This window comes from Ptychodera flava, chromosome 6, assembly GCF_041260155.1.
Source record: "Ptychodera flava strain L36383 chromosome 6, AS_Pfla_20210202, whole genome shotgun sequence".
NCBI classification, from domain to species: domain Eukaryota; kingdom Metazoa; phylum Hemichordata; class Enteropneusta; family Ptychoderidae; genus Ptychodera; species Ptychodera flava.
Window position 1 is genome coordinate 39,452,678 of NC_091933.1, and position 20,784 is coordinate 39,473,461.

Genomic DNA, 20,784 nt, shown 5'->3' on the forward strand with positions numbered 1-20,784 from the left:
AAGAACTGCAATAAGCTGTCCCCCCACCCATTCAAACCATTTCCGGTCGGTTTCTGCCAAACACTTTTACACGGCAGGACTTAATACATGTATGTGCACCACACCCACACACCGCAACAAACAAAGCTAAAACTTGGCATCTGTAGCTAATGGATGTCCCCTTACCAGAGGCTTTGTCGCCACACACAACGCATAGCTCAATGGGTTTAGCATTTATTTTGTCAGGTGTGAGCTGGATCTGATGAATGTTGGAAAGCTGTCCAACTTGCGGCACTTGCAGAGTAACATGCTGCACTTGACCAGATGGCTGCTGAACAACTTGTATTTGGGGTACTTGAATGACCTACAGAAAAAATTATCAAAATATATTTTCACAGCGTCAGAACAGAAGGATGACATGAAAACAGAGATGGTGAAGATTTAAAAATGTTATTGCAGAGGCTCCATACATACTATTTGAAAGACCTGGCTTCTTCACATAAGCTGGCAAATTCTTTGATGTTTGATAGTAGTACAATTATCAGTGGATACTGTACTTGTGATGCAGATGGTGACAAAGCTACATCACACAGAACAAAACATGAAAACTTTTTCCCTCATCTGTTCTGTTCTATTCTATTCCGAGATCAAAGGTTAGAGGTCAAAGTTGAGCTGAAAACTTTGCATTACCTTGGTGATCACTTCTTCTTGACGCAACCTGGTCAACCCTTCAGCACTCTGTAGTTCCCTTGAAGTGTCAGCAGCAGTAGTGGTTTCAATGTTGGACGCCACCGTAGTGACAGCCACCGTGGCATGTTGCATACCTTGCTGCTGTGGCTGTTGTGGTTGTTGTTGTGGTGGTGGTGGCTGTTGTTGTTGTTGTTGCTGTTGTTGAGGCTGCTGCGGCGGCTGCTGTTGCGGCTGCTGCTGCACCTGTACTTGTATGGTCTGCTGTGGTTGGTGAGGTGACTGCTGTACTTGCAGCTGTACCGGTGTTCCTTCCATCATTGCTTGAAATCCACCGCTTCAAGCTGAAATGTTGAGAAAGTACAGGGCATGTTAACAACACAATCATGACTGGATAGAGGTAGCACTAAAGCACAACCATTTCACTAACTCTGAACAAAGAGTTATTTAATCTTAGAAAAATATTTAATATGAAGCAATAATGGTATAGGTTAAATGCAAAGAAAATCTCTAAGGAGGAGTTCAAACGTAAACAATTGAGATGACATTAGAACATGACACTTGATTGCCACATCTATGTGTTCCGTGAAACTTCCAGGTTGTCACCTCCGCTTATGTTCTTGTTTGTTGATACATGTAGCGTATTTTAAACTCTGTTTATGTTTGCTTTAATGACTTTTGCTGTGTGTAAGTAGAGCAGCGTATACTGTGATTCAATCACTGTCACTATGCCTGGCAATACCAGCTTTCTAACTCCAAACTTGTATAGAATTCATTGCACGACTGCCATGTAGAATTCAGTGTGAGCTCACACCAGCCTAACATGTAGTTGTAGTATACATATTCATTTCAACAGTGCATGCCAGCATAACATTCCAAAGTACTCATAATAGATCATGAACTGAGCTGGTATCATACAAGGGCATGTATGGATTGAAAATATGACTGCATGTTTCCTGTCAAGCCTATGAACTGTTCAATGAGTGAGTAACTAGAACAGACATTCACAATACAGAGTACATTCTGCAAGGAAGAATTCACACTGAAATAATTTAACTACAAGTATGAACAATAATGACAGCAGAGTGCACATTGGGGCATACCACATTCCAAAGACTGTACCCCTATGAAACTATACGTACAGGGAAATGAAAATGAAAGAGATTTATTACATGATCCTGGACGCCACTTGGAATTGTTTACACAGCAAGGTCTGACAAACTTCAAGATGAGTATATGAGCAAAGCATGACGAGTTCAGTTTTACACACACACTGACCATATTTCTCGATAATCCTAGGGAATGCATAAATGATAATCTTAGATGACATACTAGTACAGCAGTAGGGTTAATGACATCGCAAACATTCAACTCTTGTTTCTCTGTTTCACACAGTTAAACAGGACAGTGGTCACACTTCCCAAAATGCAAACACACTATAGATATAATATCACCTTGGAAACTCAAAAGATCTCCCCAAGCATGGCAAAAAAAGCAGTTGACGTAATGTCTCCTCACAAATTCAGATTCACTCTATTGCCCCTAGTCCATAGACAGCAGCTGGATAAAACCAGACAGTAAATCAACGTAACATGCTGAAAGCCAACACACGTATTGTACATGATGGCAACTTTCAGCAGCTCTTCACATGTGTCCTGAATATTTTTGGATGCCCACAAGCATTCACAGGTATTATGGATTCTCCAAAAGGATATTTTGAGGGGTTAGCCCACCCCCACCCCCTTCTTTCTTTGGAGCAACATGTCAATTAATTATCACACGAAAGAATGCATTTTCACAACAAAAGAATAATGCAAATTATGCGATTTCATGTAAATTTGCCACTCTTCTCTTTATCTGCTAATGGAGAATACTGGTATTATTTGGGTGGATTCAGAGTCACATATCTACACAGACTTCAGATATACAGTATAAACGTCTTTGAAGCAAGAACGTTGTTTCTGAAATCCACCCCTTGAATTTCTCACCAGCAGGCAAATCCCTTGTATCATTGCAGTACAGTACTTATGACAATTTGGTAGAAGCTAGAATCAAATCTAGATAGTCTTGTAAATCATGTTATATTTGGAGCAGCAGGTCATTTGTTTCTATTGTCTTGTAATGTGGACTCTAAAGTCGCACCTCTTTACCTAAAAAGTTTACCATCTTGCTATCACCATACCAATTGCCATATCAGATGTTCATTCACATGTAAAAGGTAAAAGTACAGAGATCTCAATCATTCAAAAAGAGAAGCAATTATCAAGACCATAAACATAATTCATTGCATATATTAGAAGTCCACGCTGTGTTAGTCATGTCCACACATGTATTGAGAATTCTACGCTGTATCACAGGCACTTGACTGTGTAGCAACAGAAGTGACACCCTCTTTCTACACTAAGCGCCTGCCGTGGCGTCAGAGCACCTGTGTGGTGAATTGACCAGGAAAGAAAACAAACCGAAGTCATGATGTCAGCATAGTACCATGAATAAGACCCCCTGATGATTGATACAAAATACAAGGAACACAATTAACGAAATAATATACTCCAGCCCACTACCATAACATTGTCTGAAAACGGAAGTTGCCTGAATTTTGTTTGAAAACAAAGGGCCCCCTGCCCTGTATTGTGGTCCCTGGACCTTGCCTGTATTCTCTCATTCATGACCCTCTCCACTGTCAGATTAGGAGTCACCCACATACAAGGGAAGTTGTTACATGTACTTCTGCAACAAGGTTGAAGGGTTAAATCCTTGATATTGTGTGATATTACAACTTGAAGAACCTGGTGTAAGGCCAAAAGTTTTGCCCTGGACAACTATGAAAGTATGTTGTGGCCAAATTTTCTTGTAAAAATAGTCATTGCTGTTTTGCATTTTTGTTGTGCATAAAAAGATTGAAAAACACTAGCTTCTCGCATTGGTGCATACTATGATGGAACTCAGGTGTAAGCTACGGATCGTGGTTTTTACCAGCTAAGCATTCAGCACCTTAGCATATATTTCTGGTGCTCACCTGGCAATTATGTGATAAGTTTAATTAAATTTTCTGTCAGCAAATATCATTGTGGGTGCTTCATTGCTACATTGGACATCTGTCAAGGTAATGACAAGTACGACTGACTTCTCAAAATTTGAAAAACATTGTCAAGAACATGTAACTTTGTCCACTGAAATCATAGTGCAGTGAAATCACTGTCCCTCGGCCTAAAAACAGCATAGACATGTTTTCTCCAAACATTTGACAAAAACAAGTCATCGTTGATGACACAGTCCCCACTTGTTAATGGGTACTTTGATTACATGTCCTAAGAGGATAGAGTCCTCTTCATTAATTGAGACATGCCCAAGTTTTTGGCTAAGGACACGAAAAATTGTAACAAAATGGCTGCCATGCAGCCATATTGGATCATATCAAGAAACAAATTGACATACATATGTATGACATAGGTTAATGTCCTTGTATCAACTTTGAATAAAATCGGTTAAGATATGCCTTAGAGTATTATGGCCCTCGACAGGAAAAAATCGTAATAAAATGGCCGCAAGGCAGCCATATTGGATCGTATCACATAACAAATTGACATGCATATGTATGACATTAGTCAATCTCCTTGTACCAACTTTGAATAAAATCCGTTGAAACATGTCTGAGTTATTGCTCTGTACATGAAAATATCGTAATAAAATGGCTGCCTAGCGGCCATATTGGATCGTATCACATAACAAATTGATGTACATACGTAAGACATAGGTCAATGTCCTTGTACCAACTTTGAATAAAATCGGTTAAAACATGTCTGAGTTATGGCACTGTATATGAAAATATTGTAATAAAATGGCCGCCTGGCGGCCATATTGGATCATATCACAAAACAAATCGACATGCATATCTATGACATTGGTCAATGTCCTTGTACCAACTTTGAATAAAATCGGTTGAAACATGTCTGAGTTATGGCTCTGTACATGAAAAATCGTAATAAAATGGCCGCCTGGCGGCCATATTGGATCGTATCACAAAACAAAATGACGTGCATATCTATGACATTGGTCAATGTCCTTGTACCAACTTTGAATAAAATCGGTTGCAACATGTCTGAGATCTGGCTCTGTACATGAAAAAATCGTAATAAAATGGCCGCCTGGCGGCCATATTGGATCGTATCACAAAACAAAATGACGTGCATATCTATGACATTGGTCAATGTCCTTGTACCAACTTTGAATAAAATTGGTAGAAACATGTCTGAGTTATGGCTCTGTACATGAAAAAATCGTAATAAAATGGCCGCCTGGCGGCCATATTGGATCGTATCACAAAACAAATCGACGTGCATATCTATGACATTGGTCAATGTCATTGTACCAACTTTGAATAAAATCGGTTGAAACATGTCTGAGTTATGGCTCTGTACATGAAAAAATCGTAATAAAATGGCCGCCTGGCGGCCATATTGGATCGTATCACAAAACAAATTGACGTGCATCTGTATGACATATGAAGTAATCCTTGTACCAAGTTTGAATGAAATCGCTTCTTGCATCTCTGAGATATCTGCGTGAACGGACGGACGCACGCACACACGCACGCACGCACGCACGCACGGACGCACACACGCACGGACATGACCAAACCTATAAGTCCCCCCGGACGGTGTCCGTGGGACTAAAATTTCGAGATACCCTGGGCTTTCCTCATTATATCAAATAACTTCATAAATTAATTCTTCCGCTTACGCAGGGAAACTGATCATGTACTGTACATGTATATATATATATGTATGCACTTTTTCAAGTCAAAGTCGAATAATTTATTACAAGACTGTAAAGTGCAAAAGACTGTCTGCACAACACTCTTAGCTCTAGGTCAATTGAAGACATATTTCACTGGAAAATTTCTAGATGTGATCATGTTAGACCTACGTCAATGCAAGCACTTACAACTATGGAAAGAACATGAGTAATAAAAAGCTCTTATACATAAGTGTGCCATATTAAGTCTAACAGTACTGATATTACTCAAAACATAAATACAACATAAATTACAAATATCAAATTCACACTCAATTCATTATTTTGCTACCTACATCAGACATAAGAGGAAATGAATTGGCTTTCAGTATTCTGTATTTTGCACTAATACTAGGATGCAGGAAGTTCAGTGAATACCATATCTCTGATGCCATGGCTGACTAGTTTTCTGAGCTGTAGAAAATCTGGTGCAAAGTATGGTATTCACAGAGCAATCTCTCATCAGCAGGAAGACAAGGCCAAAAATTTGCAGCATATGATCAATTGGCAAGGAAAAATTAATTCCCACCTGGAAAATAAATGTTACATTATTTGCATGTCACCGATTTCCGCTTTTGAGAATTTTTATTGAAAATTCATGCTGCCCACATAAGACACACATCCTGCCTAGCTTGGATTTCTGTTTGTATAAAAAATGTAATATGCATGTATGGCATACTATTTCTGAGCAAAAACTGATTTATGCTATCATCTATCAACATCTGATCATAGGCGAAGTTTACTTAGAATACTAAATCTTCAAAATCACATCATTTTACAAGTTATATGTCGCTGCACTAGAAAAGATATATTGTGTGTCAGGACACATGATGATGTGCTGGACTGCTGGTACATGTAATATGAAACAGATGGAAGGCAAATCTGAAAATTATTGAAAGAGATACCACAGATAAGACTAGATAAATAACATCTCACTATTTTGACATGGTTTTCGTGATTTCACCATAAGCTATAAATTCTGATGTACTTTTATACATCAGCGACCCAGCATGACAGAATTTTTGTGAACTGAAATTTACCGCCACAATTTTTATATCATATCATAATGAATATCACTTAATATTTACAGTACACACAAACTGGTCTGCCATTTGTTAACATTGCCCTAAAATACCCAGTTGTGTCCATGGCGACCAGAGATAAATAACAAATACAAAACCTATTCATATTTCTTGCAATATCATTTTTAAAATGGGTCACATTATTTCTATGCATGCTGCATTGGGAAAGAGTAATATTTTTTTGCAAAGGGTCTATGTGTACACGTAGATTAAACTTTAGATAAAGTTCACTGGTGTAGGTATGCACTGAAAAAAATTACACAGCTGGCAGTGTTTACTGTAATTTTTAATGCACACAGTTAGATTTTGATCAAGTTACTGATAAATTCATGCAATATTTATTGAAGTACACATCTGTACGGGGTATGGATACTGCAGTAATGTTAATAACATATCTTGTTTACCAAACTGAAAATTAAAATAGTTGCTCGAAATTTGAAACACTGATTTGAAGACCGTTTGCTCTTTGAATCTCCATGATTCAGTTTTCAAGCACCTATTATAATTTTCAGTTTGGAAAACAAGATATTCATCTTAGATTTATTGCCATCATGGGAGGAGACATAAAAAGTTACATTTATTTTACCAATGGGCTGCAACTACGGGCATTTTGAATTGCTCACCAATTGCTGCATGAATTTGCTGCTGTAGATCCTCACTTTAAATATATTAAAAATACGGAATACAGGCCATTGCTGAAAAATAAATATGTGTATTGTATGGTATTGCTTACATGTTTGCACATGCAAAGAAAGCGATTACAATTAATAAAACCAATGCTGTTGATCTGAATGGTACACATCTCTAGGGGTACAGTTACTGCAACAACAGCATATCTTCTTTATCAAACATGAAAATCAAAATAAATGCTCGAATATTGAAACATGGAGATTAAAAGAACACACAATATTTACTACCATCAACCAGGCCACCAACTACTCAGATATGATGTAATTATTCCAACCCAGGCAAGGAAAGCGGACGTGTTACAATGACGGTCTACACATTTCATGCACTTGAAAGGTTGGTAAACATAAGAGAACCCAGCTCCGCAATTCATGCATAAATCATACACGTATCTCTTCAACAAAGATGACAAAGTTCCTCTGATGACAACGACAGATGAATTCAACATCCACACAAAAAATACTGTGAAGTCAATGTTACAGATTTACGCCCTACTAAAACCTCTATGCCTGTGCAAAACATTATACACAAAATTTTCTGTCAATAGGACTGAATATACATGTAAACATATAGAAACAGAAAAGATTGTTAATGCGGGAAAGGTCAGATGCTACAGAGTTCTTCTTTTCTACAATGGCTGTCTTCGTATAATTTCGAATTTTTTAAACAGCTCAGCATAAAAGTTAAAAAAGCTTAACTGATTTCCAAGATGTTATGCATTGTATTTGCACACATTCGGACTGGCAGAGACATTTTGAGCACATTTTGAAATAGACCACCGGGAGTGTACACACACAACTCCATTTTTGCATTACTATAAGTGCTCCATGTAACAAAGATTTGTTATCCGAGTATGTTCATACACATAATTATTGGAACGCAAGGAAAGATCCAGAGAACAGTACTATGTAAAATATATATAGGCTGCTATGGACCATCAGCTCTGTATAACAGAACAAAGGAAAATGCAGAAAACAGTATGTGAGTCTTATGTCAGTGCTGTAGTCTGAGTAAGGTTTGAAAATGCTGATTTAGCCATCGCTACAGTTGTTACTAAAGTATGGACACTGAAAATACCCAAAAAAAACTTGGAAAAGAGGCAGCCATACTGGATTGTATCACAAATGATGTTCAAAGTAGTAACGCAACACTGCATCCTGATGAAGCGTCTTCAAAGGCTGTATCAGCATGCAAGGTCTTTGCTTGCATAAAAGAGAATGTAAAACATCAAAATGGCTATCCAACACCAATGCTGGACTACATCACAAAACTGATTCATAGAATCCTTACATGTACCATCACTCTGAACAATACCACAGAACAACACGTGTTACAGTGTTTTTAAAGTAATCTCTAAAAATGTAATGGTTGCATGTCCATAGTACGGTTCATTAAACAAACAATATGGCTGCACTGAATCCATATTGGAGTTTATTAAAAAAACTAGTCAGCAGTGTTTTTATAATAATGAAGGGACAGTCAGAGATAACATGATATATTGGGGTCCGTCTAGTAATCTGATTATCCTGACAAAAACTGAATGGGCAAAATTTTCTATCATCATTTTATGATCCTACCAGATTCATCCATACACAAGTTGTGAAATCATATAAGTAATTTTTAACAGTGGACAAATCAATCTTTTGAAACAATCTTCTAACAGTCACATTCAACAGACACGTACATACATCAATGAAATGGTCTGTTTATCCCTGTAACATTAAAAATTTCATCTCCTCTGAACATTTTTCTAAGCCAAAAGGAAAAACAAAACCAATACATACACATTAGTAGACATGTGGGTTGAACCAACTTTGAACTTTTGAATTTCAAAGAAATAAACATGTGTACAGTACACAGAATAATACACAACCTCTTTTGAATCCTTTCCTGTTCTTGCAAAGTCTGCAATCCTACCAAACTTTGATGATGAGATTGATTCTGTGTAACATTGACATTCATACATGCACATGCATTGTGCTTCATTAACTCATTTTTTGGAGAAACATTTCCCTTTTCAGTTCATTTCAATCTTTCAAAGGTGAAACTATTGAATTCTGTCATAAAGGCATAGGCTCATCTGATAAAACTTTTGAAGGACAACAAGATTTACGCCATGCAAATGGTTAATATCACACAAGAAGAGCCATTGAGGTGCGTGCCATTAAATTTGGTATGACAAGTTGTGCTTTGAAAACGTGTTACCGCTCACTATCTGTTTTTAAACATTTTGCATTTGCATGACACAATGACCCATGACAATTACAGTGTTATAAATAAAAAATGACAATTATAAATTCTACCATCACACATATTTTGTATCTTACACATTTCACTAGTTCATTTTCTTCATCGCTGTCGCAAACACTGCATTTCCCATTGCTATCCATGAGATACACTTTAGTGTCTGTAGTTTGTCTGTTGTTGCATTTTGTCAAAATATGCTCACTCACAATGCCAACGTCTCCTATTTATTTTCATGTTGTCCTGACACTGGTGGATTGACAGTAATTTGATAACTAACAGGCCACTGTCACATTTGTAGATGAGCTGTATATAATTTATAATCATGAAATACTAAAGATAGTCAAATCTGATATCAGAACATATGTACTTTATGGCATCTGGCATTACATTTACTGTACACAAACATTCATAGATTACTAAAAATGTTTTTATGGACATTGGAAAATCATCCAGTGTAAAGTTGTTTCCTTGCTTGAGTCTCATCTAGGTACCACTGTTATATTATTCTACCCATCAATGTAGTAGAATTGAAAGATTGCACATTGAGCATTGATTTAAATTGGATCTAAACATTATACTGATACCATGTAAAAAGAAGAGCATTTTGCTTTCTGTAGAAGGCTTTGTTGTTTCTACAATAACAAAGGGTTCCATGGTACTGTAGTTACAGTTAAAAGTACATTGTTTGATGATGGGGTAACAGATTGGAAGACTTATTTAATCTACCAATACGTGACAAGCATCTTTCCCTTCACAGACTCTCCTACAACCTCCTTTGATGCAATGGTACAGTTAACCCATGCATATGGAAATAGAGATGGGCATTGATAGGTTTATACTTGGTCTCAAACCAGCCATCTGGGTGAGTATATATACATAAAATATCAGGAGTTTATGAGCACATACCCATTCATTTATTATATATGTGTCTTTGTGTGCTGGTTCTGTATGTGTATCTAAGGGCATTTTATATTTACAAACATCACGGTATAGTATATAATCGTAGTTTCCTACGAGATGCATTTTGCAAAGATGGGTATCCAAGGGTATGGAGGAATATTCAAGACAGAAAAAACAGATACATGGACAAGCAATGTAATGCAACAGATCATTCAGGGTTGCTGGAAGTGATTCAGAGTGCTGGGTTCCATTGAAAAGGATTCATTTTGGGCACCAATCCTGACGTGTTCTGAGACGAAAAAGAATAGATAAAAATATTCTTAGGCTAACATGATCAAATTATTACTATGATGGACTGCATTTAAGGAATACATATGCTGTGTTTTGGCAAAAGTACTATTTTACTGCGTGGTGGAAGTGCCATGTCACTATGCACTGATCCCCCCTTGTGGTTAGGTACTGTATATGAAGACTTTTAAAATTGAAATTCATTTTCATTGTTTCGCTTCACGTACCTACAAGGTGTTTCCATGACTTCATCACCACCACGTCTCATTATCTCAAAAAACATCAACTTTTTATATCATTCATAAAAAATAGCTAAAGTACACTTTTCAATGCAAGGTTATATGAAAGGAACTTAGAAAAGCTACAAGACATGAATTCTATGAATAAATGACACAACATAACAGATGTCTGCTGACCTACATCACACAGAAGTACATGGCAGCATTGTACGGAATGAATGCTTTCTGAAGTAAGAGAATAAAAACTAAGGTGAAGTTAAAGTAGTTATATATAGTGTACGGAAATTGGTGCTGTCTACACTTGATATATTTATACATGATGGTCTCTGGTGTACAATACTAAAAGGAAGTTTCTAAAATTACTGGCTGAACCAGCAAATGTTTGTCAGCTATTGTACTGCTGACACGTACACAGGATAAATTATGGCAAAGGGATATTTCATGACAAGAATTGGCCAGTACATAGTATTCACATTTACAGCTATGAAAAGAAAAACACTGTGGTGATAAAAATGATCTGTTCACTACATCAAGCTACAATAAGTTATTCTTGTCAATACATACATTGTACTGTATATCCCAATTTTCAGATCTCAATTTCCATCATTGGCCACATGCAAAGATGTACAAGTTATTGTGATATGTGTTCATTTTATTTGTCTTTTACTGGTAATATGAAAAATATACCAAAACATCCCGTGTGAACAGCATATTTTGATCACAAATATGATTCTCTAACCTTTCTTGTGAACAAGCAAAGTTTGTATATCTTAGCCAAAATCACTAATGTTGGCAAGAGAATTTCTAAAACTGATAAGTGTAAATCTGTCAGACAAGTTTATAAGCTATAATGGGACGAATTATTGATGAACTAATGTTTTTGTTAGGTGTGATACCAGGGTTTCCCTGTCTCGTTACCAAATTGAATGTTTTCTTGGTTATACATCAGTACTATCACTAAAGTAAACAACAGAAATGGTACCACAGTTCCAATACAAAGTATGTATCTTACAAAATCTTAGCAAAAACACTGACACAAATACAATAAACTGAATGTTTCCATCACTGGGGCTTCATAATAACCTTTGACCTTCAAGATGACACACTGTACCTTACATACAGCTGTTTAGAGTCACCTAGCAGTCAAGGTCAAGGGTTGTAAACCTTCACACTATGACACGACCCTCATGGACGACCAAAACAACAAAACTATGCACCACGGGCACTCGCATCTTGGCAGAGACTAATTATAACACTTTGATAAGAAATATCACTAGTTGCCCTGAAGGGTTTGGGTGGGATGTCAGAGGTAGGTGTTCCTGACCAAATCAATGGCCACTTCCCTCTATCCTTTCTTTTTGCAGTGTCACACTCACTCAGAATAGCTCTGGCCTAAGTTTCGAAAAATTCATGAGAGCAGCCATGACACTTCTATACACCCATGGCTATTTGCTCAGCCTTGGACAAACGCTACATCCGCTGTAATTGTAAAGAATGGCATCACAATGCGAGGGGAGAACTGTATTTTATGCATCTCAATCTTCCGTTTATTCTCACAAAGCCAACTGGATTTCCACGACATTCACAGGCCAGTATTTCCCTCAAGCTATTGAATTAATTTGAGTTTGTGCCTCGTACTATAAACACTGTGGTAAACAAACAAAACGAGTGGTATGTGAAAAACAATGTTTGCATGACATGACATATGTGCACTGTGTAAAAAAAAGACAATTTCTTTACTTTGTAAAATATTAAAGAAATACTGGCAAATGTCAAGTATGAATCAGCATAAATCTCTACAAATGTACTGTGTGCTAATGCAATTATGATGCATATGATGACACTGTCAATTATCAGACACGTAAATACTAGTAAATAATCTCATGTAACCCTTATATACAACACAGTAAAAAAGGACTGTTCCCTCCTTGTAGAAAAGATACACTGTATGGGCGTTTAGCAGCACATGTTACACATTTTGTTATCTAGAATTCAGATCTTCGGAAACATAACACGAACATGTTCGTAAAGGACAGTATTATTGAGCAAAGCGCTTGCATAAATATCTGTACTGGTATGTAAAATCAGTTTACAAACAGGATTTGAACGCAGCCTGAGAACCAATACAGAGTTACAACAACCCTTGATACCAATGTGAAAACCACCCCTGTGCCTGTAAGCAGTGACTGTGTAGTACAATTTTCACCCACCTTGCTGTCAATGGAGACAAAGCCAGCAATAAAAGGGAAACAATTTTTTCCTTTCAAAGAAGTGACATCAAAATTATTCTAGCAGCATCATTTACATGGAAATGTAATAAATGGCACGTATTTTAAAATCACTTTGGTACTGCATAACATGATATTTTCATCTCCACTTGCCATTTGAAAAAGTGTCAGTGGCAGTGCTTGAATGCCATTTAGACTTTTTGTTCTGAAAATATCTGTGCAAGTTTCCTCACAATCAACAGATACCGTTAGGTTTACTACATGTTTTCTATATTTTATTGAGCTACACCAATGTTGGGTGATAACTGGTCACAGAACTTCAATTTCCAAACTTTTGCTCCAGTCTGCTGCAACCTTTAATTTGCTAATAAAAAGATTCAATAGTTGTTAGAGTAAATGAACCAAATTGTCTTAGATTTATCAAAAAAACAAGCTATTGGTTCCATTTTTCAGCAAGAAGTCTATTCAACATATACAGATGGACAGTGGGCCTTCACAATGAACTTTATTTCATTAAATGTATGTATGTATATATAACATTTTGGGATGGACACAGGACCTTCACAGTATTTTGTAAAAGAATTATAGGTCTGAAACTATCCAGGTATCATTTACAAAACAGCAATCCAACTGACAGTGGAGCAGATATTTGCTTTTTGCTGGATACTTAGGAATTGTTTGACATAGTTCAGAGTGGAGTACACTAATATGTCACAGTCCTTTCCTAGCTTACATAACTGGTATCCCCTTTTCTTGGAAATAGAAATCAACTTGTATCAATCAATAGAGTGTGGTACACAAAAGCCGTTCTGATAAAATGTTACTCCAGCAATCAAAATCTGCCATAAAATGTGGCTTTTATTTCTTTTCCTCTTTCTCCGCATTGCTGTAACACATCAATAGATTCTAACACGATTTCATAGTATAAAATGAAAGAGAAGAAACACCTTGGCTGCTGATCTTGAACTACATGAGATGACATTTTTCACACTGAGCTGGTGATCATCTCTACTTCATGTACATTCACCTAAATGCTTGACACTCTTCTGCAAAATCCCCACTCATTAATTCTATATTGACTCTTTTCAGGAAAGAAGTTGAAAATCCTGAAAAAGGCTGCAAGTGATAGACCTCAACAGGTCTCAAAAAATTTTGACACTTTAGAATAACAAAAATTAGTGCAAACTTTGAATTTACTGTCTGAGTGGATCAAGTCTCTGAGCTAAATTCCTAATTTTCATTACTATTTATTTTTAGCTCATGATAATGTTAAAATTTCAGTCTCTAACCTAAGTTGACAAACCATTAAAATGTATAGTTGGTGAAAAGCATACACATGGACATTTCAAAGACTCCCTAAATCGACTTCAAGAAAGTTCATTAATCTTAACAGTTTGATAGCAATGAGACAACAGTTGGATTATCATCTCGCTTTGACATCACAGTGATGAACAAATGAAATATCAACAAAGCACAGGAATGGTGAAAAATTCTTGCTGATTTCAAACAATGACAGACTTGAGAAAGAAACCACCTCTTCTGAGAAAACCAAAGACACAACAACCTGTTTGAATGATACACAAAGATCAGACTCAGACATGCCCAGATTTGCCTTGCCCATTGGCAGGTCTGGACACTGGATACACTGCTAGTGTCTTTTATAGCACAGAAGCAATGCTCGACAAACTTGATATGTCCTCTTCCTTTCTGTCATTGAGTTATAATAAGAAGATGAAGGAAAATCATTCTTGCTGCCAACCTAGCAGGTTTTAAGAGTCCATTTTGTAATTAGTATGATGACAACCAAAATAAACTGCATGAAGCAATGGTATTGGCACGGTTGACTGGTGATGACCTTTCACCTCTGATGCTCTTTTCATACACTGGAAGCTGTCAGGGAGCACTTGAAGAATTACCACAGCAAATTAATTCTGTAAAGAAGCACTACTACAGGAAATTCATTGAAGCAAATCCTAAACTACTGGCAAACATGCTAGAACTGGTCACAACAAATTTGATGATAGTTCATTGCTTTTGAATGCTTTATGTGGTCCACCACCCAAATTTTATTATTAATTCAAATCAAGACTTTGTTTGATAATTGGACCCAAAACAATTTCCAATGCTAAATTATATATATTTTTGGAAAAACACAGAAAAATGACTGCAGTCTACACCGAATATAAATCAAAAGTATCATTTGAAAAGTTCAACAGTATCATTCTCACAAGAATTGAAAGGTTACATTACTACATTTGCGTGTGATAAAATTAAACAATTTTTAAAATGTTAAAATGACAAATTGACCCAAATCACAATATACAGCAAATTTACGAATAATATTTTTGACAATAATCACCTTGTATTTTGAGTTGTTCACCTACAAAATTCAAAATATAGAAGACAACGATTTGCAAAATTCCCTAAACTGTCAATAATTTTTTTTTATCCAGAAGTATATCTGCAAGTGTGCACAGTTAAGTGGTATATCTAAAACTTCCCATGTGTAATTTACATGTAGGTGTGTTGATAGTTTTACCAGCTGCATCATTAGGTAAATCCTCTTGGGTAGCAAATTCATGGTTTTTCTTAAGTTTAGGACTGTTCTGAATTTAAAATAGCCACGATGCATGCTAAATGTGTGTAACATGAAAATGACTCGTAGGAAAGTCTCTGGTCTCGCATCATTCATGGATATTCCTTCAGCGCCCCAACTCAGACAAAATGGAGAATATTCAAATTGGGGCCAATTTATGACCTGAAACCTTTCCACTAGTAATTGCCATGGTAACTTTTCGTTGTTTATTCTGAAAAAATAACATGGGGCGATCCGTTTTGGGACAGAAATCGGCTACTGTTTGGCACGACTTGCTCTAAGAATGGCAATAATGGGTAGAAAACGCTGGAATAATGCATTGCGCACCAAGCGCGTCGAACAGTAATGGCCGACTGTTGTGTGGTTTCACAGACTGTCAGTAGCCATATTGGAACACAGTGAAACGTCAGCATGGAAAAATACACGCCTCAATATGGATTTTACCGTTCGTCGACGCCCGAAGTGTATCAAATCTGCATTTTATAATGAACAACAGGTGGCATCGGATGTGATTTTAGCATAAATATACTAAGACAGGCTGAGTAAAGCCTGAAACTCGCGAAAAGGAAAGACGCGGCCGATGGCGTACAGGGCCATTTTGGCGCGAAGGGGTCATTCTGCAACAACAACCACACAAAGGTCATGGGTTAAAAAACATCAATAACATGGCAAAATGACTGGGAAATTGCGCCAGTTATGAGAGAATCTACTATTAAATAAATTTTTATTCCGATCATTGTATTCATAATCGCGAAAAATGGCCATTTAATCTCGTAAATATTCTTGAAAAAACACTGAAAATTCAAAGCGTCTGGTTGAAAATGCACACACTTCTCTGAGCATTCAGACGCTTTGGAAGTGAAACAACACCGCTTCAAACGAATCAAATATTTGGGGCGATCTTTGGACTTACATACCTTACATGTGGTCAGTACGTCGCTAGAACAATCAATGAACGAAATGGTAGCCAAATAATATGATTTTTTCTTACCTTTTCGTCTATTTTTCAAAGAAAACGTGCCTGCAGAACAGCTACAAAGGTCAGAGTTCGTGACCTGCCTGGATACATGCAAATTTATTCGGGTTGCTGATTGGTTGTATATGACGTCATGGACTAATTACTGAGCGAACTACATGATTGGCTTATATTTGGGCGCCACATTCAAATCACCCGTAACCCGGACAACAAGCTCTTGCTTTCTTTCTTTTGTATTTTACTTTTTTAAAATCATCACCGTAAGAATTATCAAATCTGCGTTTTATACGCTGCTTTTGGGCCTCCAATAATTCGAAAACGCACCTGAGAAAGAAGTCGGCCACGTCAATCTCTGGCGATTTTCTTATCCTGTCATTTAAAAACGGACGGATTGCACCAGGCCTGGATTGCACCAATCTTTTAACCTAGATGTAAAGCAGTTTTAGCCACCGTCTTACAAACTACTGTTTGGAAACAAAGAAAATGATTAAGGAATCTACCGACTATCAGGACTATTGTGGTTCAACTAATAAGCTGAACTAATGATCTCTTTACCACAGGTTATAACAGCTGTTCTGCATGGAATGCATTTTAATAACTTTAATCACTTTTTTATTGCAGTGTAGCAAGAACAAAACTATACATGCAACACAAACATGCTTGTAGAAAAACACACTAAAGGGCAGACAAAAAATGGATGAAGGCACCAATGAAGAGACAAATAGGCTACGTTTCAAGATAATTTCGGCATGAAGAAAGGAAACTCACGTTTGTGCCGTTTTGGTAGACAAGAAACGCAGATCACAGTCATAGCACATGACATGGTTTCCAAGCGTCTTGCTTGAAAAGATACTGTTACTATCAGCTGAAAACAAGTCGGTAAAATACCAATAAATGATGCTGAACATAATTTGATTAGTATTATTCTCGTTCTATCTTTCCCTTTATCAGTCTATTATTGAAAAGCAAATATGGATATATATATATATATATATATATATATATATATATATATATATATATATATATATATATATATATATGGATAAATATCGATATGGCATAAGTCAAAACCATATTCAAAAAAGAGGTGTTCCTTAAAATCATTAACACTTCACAATACTTGCATTCAGGGCCTACGGAAATACATAGAATGAACATAAACCAACATGACTCGTTCCTACATCTAGTCTGCCATGAGTATATTGCTCTCAATCAATGTGACAGTCTGCTGAGTTTATTCTTCATACCCTGTTATGCCCACAGGATAGGGCAAGTCTACGAATCGTGATTCGTTGGGCCACAGGCCGGGGACACTGTCAGTATAACTTATCAACTTAATCCCTGATTAGTCAATTAACAGGTGTTTATCAGGCAGCTCGATACATTATTAGTATTTGGTCTGTTACTGATAGAAATCAAATGTGGAATCGATACAGAGCAAATACACACACGCGGAAAAAGTTTTGATTAGTTTTATCCGTGAAAAAACAGGATCTCTTCACCTCAACTTGGTGGAATGGCCGTGCGATAAAGTAGTACAAGGGCAGAAGGGGAACACAATTCATAGACAGACCGTTACAGCTGACATTACCCTGCTCGCTTTTCAAGTGAAGGCTGCATACAACCATGGTAACAATAACTGTAGCTCTTCGCGATCTTCCTAGGTGTAAAAACATTACAAATGATGAAAGATACAATCCCCGTTACAATTATCATATTTCTCTTGACTCAATGACAGACTATATCGGAGGTAACAGTCTCGTAAAAATTTGTCATCGTCATCTTCTGACCACTTTCTCTTTTCTATAGTAGCATATAATCCGTCATTTTAAATGCATCGAAATAAACAACGTTGAAGGGCAAACACGAAACCCGGAAAGTCCCGAGAGGAGCGGGCGACACCGAGACACTTTACGCTGGTGGTGATAATGGAAAATGGCTCTTTGCGCCCTCACAGTCCGACACTCATTTGTCGGAAAGGAAAGGCGTTTACATTGTAATCGTTTGCACCAAAAGTTGTATCGATAGTGAAAATTCGCTGAAGTATGTAATCTTTCGTTTTCAATGTTAGACTCAATCCTCTGAGTGTTTGGGTATACGGCAAAGTGCCCAAAATTGTAGTCAAAAACTTGTGTCTAGAGTAAAGAACAATCGATACACAGCGACGGCTCTGTAAAGCCCAGAAGCCAAGAACATTAGAAAGCATCTCTACTAACAGTGGCCTTCGCGGTGTATCGCACCACAATCGCATGTGCCCCGGCCGATAACTTTCGAGTGAACGCCTCTTAGATTTCAAACACTGAATGTACTCTGTTGTGCATGCTCCGCCATTGCTGGCGTAGCCAAAGAGACACACATCGAGAAAAATGCCATTTATTGAACATGATGTAATTATATTATGGGACACTTTTTTGTTGATGTCATGATACCTATATATAAAATACGGCACAGTTTTTTTCAGTGAATTCACATGTTCTTACTCTTGAAATTTTGTATCGGGAGACTTGTCTAACCTAGGAATGTTGAGTTATAAATGTATGGATAGTTGCACAAAAAATGGAATAATTTTGAAAAAGGCCCATGAGAAATGAAGTAGTGAGATAGTCACGATTTTGATTTGACGAAAAGCAAATTGATGAAACGGAACTCATCAAACCACCTGTTGCCTTACCTGTAGCTAAGCCCCCCCGGCGCCCTTACATTGACAACGTGTGTGTGGCCTTCGGGAAAACGTCATGACCGCAATATCGATGTACACCTGTCGTGGTCACGTACTTCGCCGCACCTGTTTTCGGGGGCCAAAGAAGCGCATTTCTATATATAGATCATATTCTGGGTCTATGTATAGATCGAACAAGTAACTACATTGTGAGAAGTAACACTGATTCAGTTTCAAGGTTAGTCTACAATAGGGGCCTATTATTTTGTATCACGGTAGGTATAGATTTTTCAGAAATACAGTCATTATTAACAAACATATAACAAAAAGTTAGTTAGAATTGAAACAGTTGATTACAAAAGGATTCGATTCAATTTACTGTGGATATGAAGTGTTGATCTCGAATCTTAATCCCTTCGTGAGAAATTAAAATAATAACGGCCCATGATTTCGCAGACTACATATTCCAATATTAAAAAATTGTTCGTTTGTAAAATTAAATTGAAACCCGGCAGTGATGTATACTTTTAAAAAACAGGTGTATTTTTTAAAACTGAACCGCAAAGCGATTTAACAATTAAACGGCTTAATACTGTTGAATAGATGTAAAAGTGTATCACACACGCATTCAGAAATGTTGGAAAGGGAGAAGATTCAAGCATATCAGCAGTTCGTGTACACACTGCTGGGTAATGAAAAGAGCACCAGTGTGACTGACGGTTTACATGGGCGGACTAGCTGCTCCTGTTATCGTTCATGCTCATACAATTATGCTTTGAGATACCCGTCGAACATTAAACAACAGGCATTCGACCATTTTAATATAAGTGTTATTATATGTAATGCATGGCGGCATAGATTCTAGAAAAGAGTAGATCTATGGTGGTACCGGTGGTAAAGCACGATGTCATTAATTCGAGACAAAGTTAAGGATATCGGGGAAGCTGGGAATGTAATGACTAAAAACCACTAGTCATATGATAATCATCACGTGATGTGTGTTATTAATAATTCACGATCCTGGCGCGAAACAGATGGCCAGACAGTATTGTTGGGAAACATGATGTACAACAGACATTTCTGCAGTAAGTTCGTGTACTGAAAGGCTATAGCTATTTTACCTCTCAGAATCTCACGAGAAAATTTAAATGCCGCACCAACCCACCCACCCCACCCCCTCCCCCACACCCCGCCTTGATGTGGGGCCATAGCTGTTGCGGTTTTCTGACTAGTTTTCGGTCTTTTTACGTCCCGACTTTCGACGACTTATTGTAGAGGTGGGGCGAAATGTCGTCGAAGTCAAAATCAGGACGTAAGAAGAAAACCCCCAGCATAGCTAACCATGGGGCGAGTCTCAAAACCCGGACCGAGACGAGTCGAGACGAGACCAAAATGACCCCTTGGGCCAGGCGTTGT

The 20,784-nt window shown here is 37.3% G+C and overlaps 1 protein-coding gene across 8 annotated transcripts in view; it reads right to left on the reverse strand.

Moving 5' to 3' along the window:
- The window catches only part of LOC139135755 (orphan steroid hormone receptor 2-like), a 28,600-nt gene extending 11,769 nt beyond the window's left edge, over nt 1–16,831 (reverse strand). For all 8 annotated transcript variants that reach the window (XM_070703436.1, XM_070703435.1, XM_070703432.1 and 5 more), the window contains exons 1-3: nt 16,722–16,831; nt 670–1,010; nt 166–343 (exon numbers count right to left, since the gene is read on the reverse strand). In XM_070703436.1, coding sequence (XP_070559537.1) covers nt 166–343; nt 670–987 — 496 coding nt within the window. In that variant the 5' untranslated portion in view covers nt 988–1,010; nt 16,722–16,831. The remainder of the gene's footprint in view (nt 1–165; nt 344–669; nt 1,011–16,721) is intronic.
- Nucleotides 16,832–20,784: the final 3,953 nt, after the last annotated feature.